This window comes from Trachinotus anak, unplaced genomic scaffold, assembly GCF_046630095.1.
Source record: "Trachinotus anak isolate AG129_WGS33_773 ecotype Australia unplaced genomic scaffold, CSIRO_AGI_Tana_v1 ptg000032l, whole genome shotgun sequence".
In the NCBI taxonomy this organism is placed as follows: domain Eukaryota; kingdom Metazoa; phylum Chordata; class Actinopteri; order Carangiformes; family Carangidae; genus Trachinotus; species Trachinotus anak.
The window spans coordinates 12336394-12346367 of NW_027273883.1; the positions used below are offsets into that span (position 1 = coordinate 12336394).

A 9974-nucleotide genomic window follows, 5' to 3' on the forward strand; every position below is an offset into this window, starting at 1 on the left:
GTTCCAGATATTTTTGCTGGAAAATTGGTTTAATAATTAACAAAATTGCTCTGTTGATCAGCAAATCAATTAATTAATCATTTCAGCCCCATATGAGACACTTATTTGCCAGATTTATATATAACACAATGTGTTTGAGTTAGCAGCAAATTTGGGTTCTTCTTCAATCATGTTACAAGGTTATACTGTACAGTGAAATCACTCCTTATGTTATGAATAGACTCCGGCAACGTATTTATGTAGTTTCATGAACTTTCACACAGGAACACAGTTAATGTTTGACTTTCACCCTTTCATTTTTTCACCATGCCCGGAAGCAGAGATCAGGTTGAAGCAGCCCATGTTTGACTCCTCTATTTCAGCACCTGGGTTACAAGACTGACACAACCACGCCAGACTCCTCTCTACTCCCCGTAAGCGACATTTAGTCACTTACTCATTGTGATCTCATGAAATAAACAACCAACCCACATGAACACACATAAAAGCGTCAGTGGTGTTTGGGCTCTGTAGTAGCAGCTGGTTAGAGGATCAGCCAGCCCCCCCCCCCACTACTACCAGTCAGATTACCGAGGCTGTAGTCTCACACCCTGTCACCCCGCCTTCTCGCTACCCTCTCCTTCCTCCCTTCATCACCACCACTCCCCCACCACCCCACCCACACACGCACACTTCAAAATGTACAGTCTCTAAATCTGCACCCCATTGAGTCACACATCTGTTTTGTGAGACAGGCTTTCCAAAACCCGGACCTGCTCACATCATTTCATAGCAAGGAGAAACAACAACACAGATATGAAAATGTATGAGTGCATATACATGTGTAAACACTGTCATAGTGGGCACAAAATACAGGCAGACAGTTCAGCTTTCAAAAATGTGTCATTTATTAAAAGATTTCTTCCTTTTGTATCATTGAAAAAGTAGCCAGAAGAGTAATATCATGTAAAGATGGGGTGAGAGAAAGACAGAGTTTAGTTTAGAAAGAAAAGATACTAACGGGGTTGAGGGAGATGAAGGAGGGCAGGAGCAGACGAATGCAGCAGAGTGGGGGAGGGGAGCAAGGGGTAACTACAGTCAGCTTTTACAATGTAAGAAGAAGAGGGCAGCTAAAATAAACAGGACATATTATTTCTGACCAGTCAGCAGTGGTCGGTCGCTGCAGTAGAAAACATACATGAAAAAAAAGGAAACAATGAAAGATAAGTGCAATTGGTTTGTCTTTCTTACCACAACCGTATAAAAACAGGAGTTGGGTGGAGGACACCCCCAGCCTCTGATCGAGAGTCAGCGTCTGGAGCATCTTGCTGTCATTTTTAAAGAGAGAATGGGACAGAGACAATCTGACTCTGGGTCTGTGACTGAGGGGTTGAACACACCGTACTCCAAAAACATAGGCAGTAACATGGAGGCTGCCAGTGGCTCTGTGTTCACACATGGTGCTTTTTTGGAGAAGCCCCCCCCCCCCCCCCCCCCCCCCCCCGATTAATGTTAATAGCATATGAACCACTCATATCCACTCATACTCAATTTAAAAATACATTAGTCTAAATATTTACAATTCTTTTGCATTATATGTAAATCCAATCACATCGCTAAATCCCCTCCTACATTTATAAGAATATTGTGAGCAGATTTCCAAATAAAGAGAGAGCCTCCTATCAAACATCTAAATTAGAACTGGAATTAGAATAACAGTAGCAGCAGTAGAGGGTTACATTTATATTTTCTGCTTTTTTTTTTCAAGTTTTCCAGAGCACCAGCGATTAGTGCAGTTCAGTCTGTTCCTCTGTTGATCCGAACCAAACGAAAAGCCCCAAAGGTAGGCTACACTTTAATACAACATGACAAATAGTAGCCACTGCTGTTGGTGTGTGTAAAAGCTGAAGAGGATGAAGGCAGTTTGGATTAACTGTAGATGTCAGAATACTGGAGCTGGACACCGGTTATAAAGCAGTTGATAGTTGATGAAACTGTTGGTTTTGATGCTGTGTATAACTTCAGAAGCTAGATGAAATTGACTGCATGTCGGCTTTCATGATTGAATGTGTACTTGGTTTGTGTGAAATACAAGCAAACAATCAAAACGCAGTATGAGTGCACTAAAAGCACCAAAATGCTTTTTTTCTGAACACATCCTATTTGGTAAAAAGGCACAGTAGTCCAATAGTCCAATCGTAAGATTTCACTTCCTTCAGTTTTTTTTTTTCCTCATGATAGTAATAAAAACCACAAACAAACTGTCAACAGCATCTTCCCAATCGCCTCAAAAAACACAAACAAAAAAAAAAACTCTAGGCCAAACTATGCAAGCGCACAGGATGCGATACTCAGCTGCCCAATAAATAAATACAAACAATAAATAAAAGCAGTGTCAGATCAACACATGAATAAATTAACCGTGGGACTCCAGAGTCACATGTCCTTGAGTGGTCCTTATTTTTCCCCAGGCTGGTCTTTTAAAAGTCTTTCTTGGATTTTCATGACACTGATTACCTGTCGGTGACAAGAAAAGTCATGTGACCTCTGATCGCTGTGATGTCACTCCTCTCTCGATGCCTTGCCGCCGATCTGCCAGCCAAGTGCCCGAACAGTTCTTGGATTACATTCGTGAGTTGATGACATCATTCTTTCCACAAGTGTCCAATGACTCCAACACACCACACGTACAGTACAATGCTGCGTTCTGTACACTGTATTTCTCACATTTCTCACATCACTAGCTACAAGGTTTTCAAATGACTCCGATGTCATTTTCCTTCTGCAAGCCAGACACCTCAGTTCTATCTACAAGTGGATGTAAAGTCAACGTTTCCTCCTGCCGTAAGACTAGAATCAAATCCAACTCACTCTAGACCACGTCCTCGCTGGACTTACTTCATCAAGTAAAACCTTGGAAACTTTCATTCTGAACGTTGACATCAGTTTTTCTATTTTCTGATGGAGTATATCCCTCAAGTTGGATGTCCGCTGAGACAGTCATCTCTGAATATAGTATACCGATGAGGAACTTTTGTTGAGCAAAATTCTTCCAAATCTCTCCTATTGGTCATTAACTCATTAACCTGTAAAATAGCCATTAAGCTTTAGGAGTTCTTCCCTGTCCCCCTCAACCACAACCACTTTGTGCACTTTTTCATGGAATTGTGATTAACGGCTAGATTTGATTTCTTGAAATACACTATGACCTGTTGTTTGAAATAACTGTTGTAATTTTGGTGTTGACGATGGATTGTGTATCATCTATCATTTGTCATCAACATCTAAGCACCTACAATTCTTTCCTCCCTTTCCTCTCTTTAATGTATCTATAATGACAGGCCTTCAGCCTCTTCCCTTCTTCCTCTCACAGCAGCTTTTAGCTCGGTGATGTAACAAAGCGAGGCTGCCGGCTCTTTGCTTCTTCAATGCATCAGGTCTCTAAGGGGGTGGGGCACACCCTGGGCAAAGGCTTAAGTGTGACATGAGGAGATTGGCTTTGACCCTGGCAGGCCTTGATGGTCTCACTCTCACTCTGTTGTCCAGCAACAGGCTGGCTTTGGCACCGGGTAGGCTTCTTCAAATTTTTGGAGTGCTTTAAGGGTGTGGTAGATGAGACGGAGCTGTCTTGCGTAGCAGGGCTGCCCCTCCTGCTGGGTGGGAGGATGGCAGTGACAGGCTGGTTTTCATTGTTACCCGTCACGGTTGTGCTCTCGTGTGAGGGGCAGGCCTTTCGTGGGGACAGGATGGGGGCAACGTGAACCCACGTCAGGCTCGGCTCAGAGCTTTGACCTGCTTTGTACTTTGATAACTTGCCTAGTTCCTCGCTATCACTGTCCTTTCCCTTTGTGTCCTCACTTGGCTGGCCGTTACCTGCCACTTCTGGTGAGTTTTGACTGGCATCAGATGCCAATGATGGAGGAGGAGGAAGGTCGTCCCTTTCATCTTGATCTTGCTTCACCCTCTTCTCTTCGTTACCGATACGAGGGCACTTGAGAAGCACCGCTGAGGGCGTTGGAGCATCCGTGCCTGTCCAGCTGAGTCTGCGCTTCTGGAAAATGAGCAGGAGAGTTATTTGCAAGTGAATATAGAACTCTGGTGCTGGCGGTGGGGTTTGTTTGTGTGCGCACAAGTAGGCTGTTGCACACACAGGAATGCGTTTGTTCTCACCTTGACGGGAATATGTAACTGATCCCTGTGCTTGTGTGGCGGGGTGGAGCTGGAAGTGTCTTGGAGAGAGCGGGCAGGGGATGTGGCAACGCTGGAGGCTGCAGAGACAGGCTGAGTGGGGATCTGAGGAAACCAAAGCTTTAACATCATCTCCACCTGGAGCAGAGTGTTCAGGTATTTCTCCCTAGAAAAACAGACAGTGAAAAGGGGGAGATATAAATTTAAAGTGAAGAACAGATGGTGATGCAATTGTGTTACTGCTCAAGAAAACATCTGGATGTTTATTATGTTCCTGCATATAGATCTAGATAAAATGTCCTCTGAAGTTTGGTGTTTCTCTGCACCGCCAGTGGATGCTGTAACTCTACCTACCCCAAGGACTGTTCAATAAAACATGGAACAGGAGATTAGACTTGAAATAGAAGACCTCCACACTGGTCCCCTCTTGTTATAACTATAATTTAATAATCCAATCCAATCCAACTAAGATGTCATGTCTAATGATACACAAATTATTAGAAACACTGAGGGTGTATTTTGGGACGATGTGGATGGCATCTCACCCGCTGTTGGGTCTCTGTAAAACCCCCACGATCCTCTGGATTCGATCCATGGCAACGCTCTGCTGGAAACTACTCAAACCTGTCAATCAAAAACATATTCCTCCAGTCAGCCATTTACACTCTGAGACTCCGCAGTCACAGAAAACACATGCACATTTAGACGCTCAGTCTCTCTCTCTCTCACACATGCGCACACGCACCACTTTCACTTGTGAGATCAGTAAACTCCCGTGAGCTGATGAGTCAGCCCCAAGACTGTCGCTTCACACATGCTGCACTTTGGACTACATCAATAGACTGCGTCAATACAGACTGCTGCACATAAGAACACGTGCTTTATTGCAATAAATGGAGGCCAATCAGATCGTATAAATGTGTGCTCAGCATGTACACGTTCAGCTGCCAGTCTGCACATGTGCTCATCTGGAGACAGTGACGTGAGGTAAGGGTGCTTACCGCGGTCGAATCGACCCCTCTTCAGTCCATTCAGCAGCTCCAGCAGGGGCCTGACAAAACCCTGTAGCTCAGCACACTGACAGGAAGAGGGAGAGAAGATAGATTACTACAGAGTTTGGGTTAGGACTTGCTGTCTGAATCAGTCTGCTTGGCTTGTCTCTGCACACACACATTGCTCTGTCATCCCTTTCCCTCTCCTCATCACTCTCTTTTTCCGGGCCCTGCACCAGGACTAGCCCCTTACCTTTTGAGCAAACAGCAGATCTCCCTCTGATTTTGGGATTTGACTTGTAGGATCCGTCTCGTCCAAGCCGATGTGAGCTGCCTTGCCACCACTCTCCAACCTGTATGACTCCTCTTCTTCCTCTTTATCAGTGAAGCCATCGCATGTCCACTGGGACCCGGGACTTTCCGATCCCCCGTCTCCATTGGCTATAGGCCGACCTGCCCCGCCAATAATGACAGAGGATGAGCTGTCTGTCAGGAAGACGTCTGTGTCGTCTTCTGCCTGCTCCGAGTCGCTGAACAAGAGGCTGTCACTGGAGCTCAGGGAATCGAAAGAGGGCTGAGAGGAAGTGCTGCCCTGGGATTGCATCGCTGTTGGGGCAGTAGCGGGAGAGGGTTAGGGTTATTATGACAGTCACTTTGGCTTAGAAAGAAACAAAACAAAGCTTGACTGAAAACTCAAAACAAGCCTGTTTTTGACTGTGAGAGACGGGGCACGTGAAGACAGACAAGAAGTGAAAGGCACATTAACAAAAATGATTGCAAAAGAACTGATTTCCATTTGGCAAAACTCTTTTTTTTTTTTTACCTATCTCTCTCCCAAAAAAATAACCCCAATTACTCAAAATGGTGGAAATATCAGTGCCCTAGTTTAACATGGTGCAGAGGGGGACTGGGGCTAGGCAGTAGGCACACAATGGTAGTGCATGTCTGGCTCCCATTGAGGAGATTGGAGACTGGAGAGGAGAGTAAAATGTGAGGGGGATGGGAGATTGTAGAGTAGTGAAATCAGAATAGGCAGTCTCTCTCTCTCTCTCTCTCTCTCTCTCTCTCTCTCTCTCTCTCTCTCTCCCCCCCCCGTCTCCAGTGCTCTCTCTAGCCCCTCCTCTCTGTCTCGGGCTTGCTCTCCATCCCCCCTTGGATTCTCACACATACACACACACACACACACAAACACACAAACCTCTCTCTTTCCTCTCCGGCTGCATTTCTGTATGCCTCTCATCTCTCTCTGCTCTGCCTTCAGCTCATCCTGTTCGTTGTGCACACACACACAAACCCAGTGCTCCTCTTCCTTTCCTCTTCCACAGACCAGCCCTCCTCCTCCTCCTCCTCCTCCTCTTCCTCTCTAACTCACATTTTACATTCTGTATCTCTGGCCATGTGCCTTTCTCTCACCTCTCTTTTCCTTTCTTTCTCTCGCTCTCTGTAATCTCTGAGTGCCTGCTGGTCTCTGATCCCACCAACACAGCGGGGGAAAATTAGAGGGGTCAGAGGAATACTCTCAGCTGCTACACACACCAACACAGCTTTTATCAATGTGACAAAAATATAGTCCAAACACACAGACAAAGAAGAGCGATGCTGTTTTTTTTTTGGTTTTTTTTGTAGTGTGCCCACACAGACAAAAAGAGCAAGAATCACTCAGAGTCCACACTTCTCCCTTTCAAGAGTATAGAAAGATACAACCAATCCTGTTCAGCTTTTACAACAGACAAATGCTTTGCCATTCACATTTTATGTGTGCCTGATAGCTGGCTACCCTTCAGGCTGGTTGTTTTCTCTTAAAACCAAATGTCACGTTGTTTATACGCAGAGTCAACTGAAACAAATAGTGGAAGAAAACAGTAATTAAATTCGGTCCTGATTCCTATTTTTTTATTTTATTTTATTTTTTTTTTTTTAACGCCCTCTCTGATTTGGTCCATAGCCCAGAGTAGCTGGGATGGGGATGGAGACGGGGTGGGGTGGTGCATATGTCGTTCCAGCCTGCACAGGTAGGCATGGACCATGAGGCTGCGTCTCAGGTGTTGGCTGCCTGTCTGTGTCTGCCCACCACGATGCCCACAACAGGAACTAACACACCGCACACTTTCACACAAAATGTTCTGTACCTTTTGAACAAACCCAACATATTTTAAATATCTGAAATCAATCCGAGCGACGTGCCAACATAGCAAATGTCACACATATAAGCTGAAATATGATTTTTCATGATATTGTTCTGGCAATATAAAAGTCCTGTGCACTGTGAGGGTTACTTAATAAAAGATGGTTGGCAATAAAAGCTACATGAGGAAAAAAAAATATATATATATAGCTTTTGGCTTTCTCAATAAATTGTACACACAGGATACAGCGGGACAGGAAATTCCTTTAGGCTGCCATACGAACTTCGGGAAAAGGTTAAGAGACAAAACAAAAGAAAATACTCACCCTCAGTAATGTGAGATACAAACAGCAGCTGCCAGAAACCAGCGTTTACGGCTCTCTCCCCTACTTTGAAAAACCAGGTCCGTCAGTACACAGTCCGTAGCTGGAGCTGCATCGGGGCGCCCAGCCTCAGCTCTCTCTCTCTCTCTCTCCGCCCGGCAGGTCCTCGGTGTGTCTTGTTCTCTCTCTCTCTCTCTCTCTATCTCTCTTTCTCTCGTCACTTTACGAGCGTCAACATGTGCGAGGATCCACGTGCCCACGTTTTGCGAGCATCCTATTGGCTGCCGGCCCTGCGGCGGCGCACGCCATTGGTTGACCCGTCCAGCCAGTGATTGCTTTACTGGGCGCTGATTGGACGGCGGCCCGGGCACTCACGGTCCTACCCACTCATGTGTAGGCCGTGTGTATGGTGTCGGGCAGGGCTGCGCTACTACCGTGAGCGGGTGTAAACACATGCACGCAATACGCACGGCGTTGATCGGCGTTGGGAAACGCACTATATGTTCTATGCATCTGATACACACAGTATTGATGACCCCGCCCCCCCCCCCAATCACACCCAGAGCATAAAAACACACGCACTGTGTGAATGCGCAAGAAAATAAAAAAAATCTTATGCAACCGGGCGCCGATCACACTGATTTGGTTTAATGTAATAGATGCAGAACTAACAAGCACCAGAAAAACATCTTCCTCCTCATCTTCCGTGAGGATGATGCATGATGATGAAGAAGCCTGTAGTTCACAGTGGGAAATACATAAGGATATTGGTCTGGACTGTTGGTTGCTGGGGTGTAAAATCAGAAAAAAGTAAACACTTCCATAGCTCCCTGTTCTTTTCTTCACCTTTTCTATTAAGGCTCCCCGGGAATAAAGTCAGTCATCAATAGGGTTACGCTGTGTGTTTGACAGTTCTACAGGAGCAAATACCAATAAGATGTGACATTTCTGGTAACAAAAGAAACAGAAATATCACATTTTTAATGACTGGGGTTATGCAACATTGCCAGGAATAGGCCAATCTTTTTTTCATACATAATTTGTCTACCTCATCTGAGATATCTTGGATAATATAACTATTCTTCTAAATGTATTGTTGTATTTTTATGATATTCTTGCAGTTTTGCAATGGCAGATATGACTTTTCTGTATTCTCTTCAATTGTCTTGTAAGTTTAACTGACAGTTGATTTCATGTCACAAATATCCCTAAACATATAATAAATTAAAAAAATGTGTTATTATTCAGGCGGTACAACTGGAAAACAAGGCTCAAAATAGGAGTTAAAAAATGTATGAAAAATGTGATGTTTAATTTCATTTTATTAATAAATATGTTTTATTTTGTATTGTTTGGCTGTATTGTTAAATTGACATCAATAATATATCAAATGAAATGAAGCTTTGACCATAGTGCAGCAAATCAGGGTCTAGGTCCATGATTTATGGCAAAGAAGCAGCAAACCTCCCCCTCTGCTTAGGTTACTACATAGTGAACTCAGTGACCCCCCACTTGAAACATGCAGTGCAGTATACCAGCATGTATAGACCTCACACACACATACATCATCATCATCAGTCCCACACTCATCAGATGTATTAGTATTTTCTCTCCTCCTAAGGCTTTAACTGCAGGTCAGTTATTATACTGGCTTTTACTGGTATTTTTAGATGTGAAATACCAGGTTGAGCATGAGGAGTGGTGGATGCCTTTAAGCTCCTTGCATGTCAGGGACGAAGGGGCTACCCTTCCCCCACTATACATACAGCATACACATGAACCCACTGACCCTCTCCTCAACATGCACACAACAAGCTGTGTCCTTGTTTGATTGACAATACCTGTCTTTTAGCATTGTAACTATTTACAATCACTCAGTAACTTCAACACCAGGTGAGAAAACCACCCCCCTTGTTGTCCAAACACTATAATGGATAACCTTTGGTAATAGTAAACCAAGGGAAAGGTTGCTGCTTGTGTATACGTAACAGAGACCAGGTCAACAGAAAAAAAAAAAAAAAAGCTTTCCATCGCCAATAGCATTCCTCTGCAGCACATGAACCCAATGAACCTCCTCTGAGTTCATGGGAGCTGAAGACCACCCCCATCATTTCCATCTCCCATCCCCCTCATTCCCATCCCCCAACTGGTGTGTGTGTTTTTTCTCTCCATCGTCTTCTCATTACTGTCCCTTGTATTGACATGCTTGAGAATTCAATAGGAATGACCATGTTAAGCCTAGGCCTATAGATAGTGCTTTTGTCGATGAAGTGGGTCAAGGGGCTATGCATCAAATGGGACCCTAATATGGCAAATAGAGCCTTTCTCAGGCAGGTTACTCAAGGCAAAAATTGAGTTACACACATC

General features: G+C 44.5%; 1 protein-coding gene across 1 annotated transcript; it reads right to left on the reverse strand.

Annotated features, from left to right (window-relative positions):
• Nucleotides 1–1733: 1733 nt before the first annotated feature.
• Nucleotides 1734–7785, reverse strand: LOC139613467 (uncharacterized). The gene is made up of 6 exons (XM_071470133.1): nucleotides 7611–7785; nucleotides 5413–5765; nucleotides 5169–5244; nucleotides 4713–4791; nucleotides 4150–4333; nucleotides 1734–4030 (listed from the first exon to the last, which is right to left on the reverse strand). The coding sequence occupies exons 2-6, from the start codon at nucleotides 5761–5763 to the stop codon at nucleotides 3413–3415; spliced, it is 1308 nt and encodes a 435-aa protein (XP_071326234.1). The 5' UTR covers nucleotides 5764–5765; nucleotides 7611–7785; the 3' UTR covers nucleotides 1734–3412.
• Nucleotides 7786–9974: the final 2189 nt, after the last annotated feature.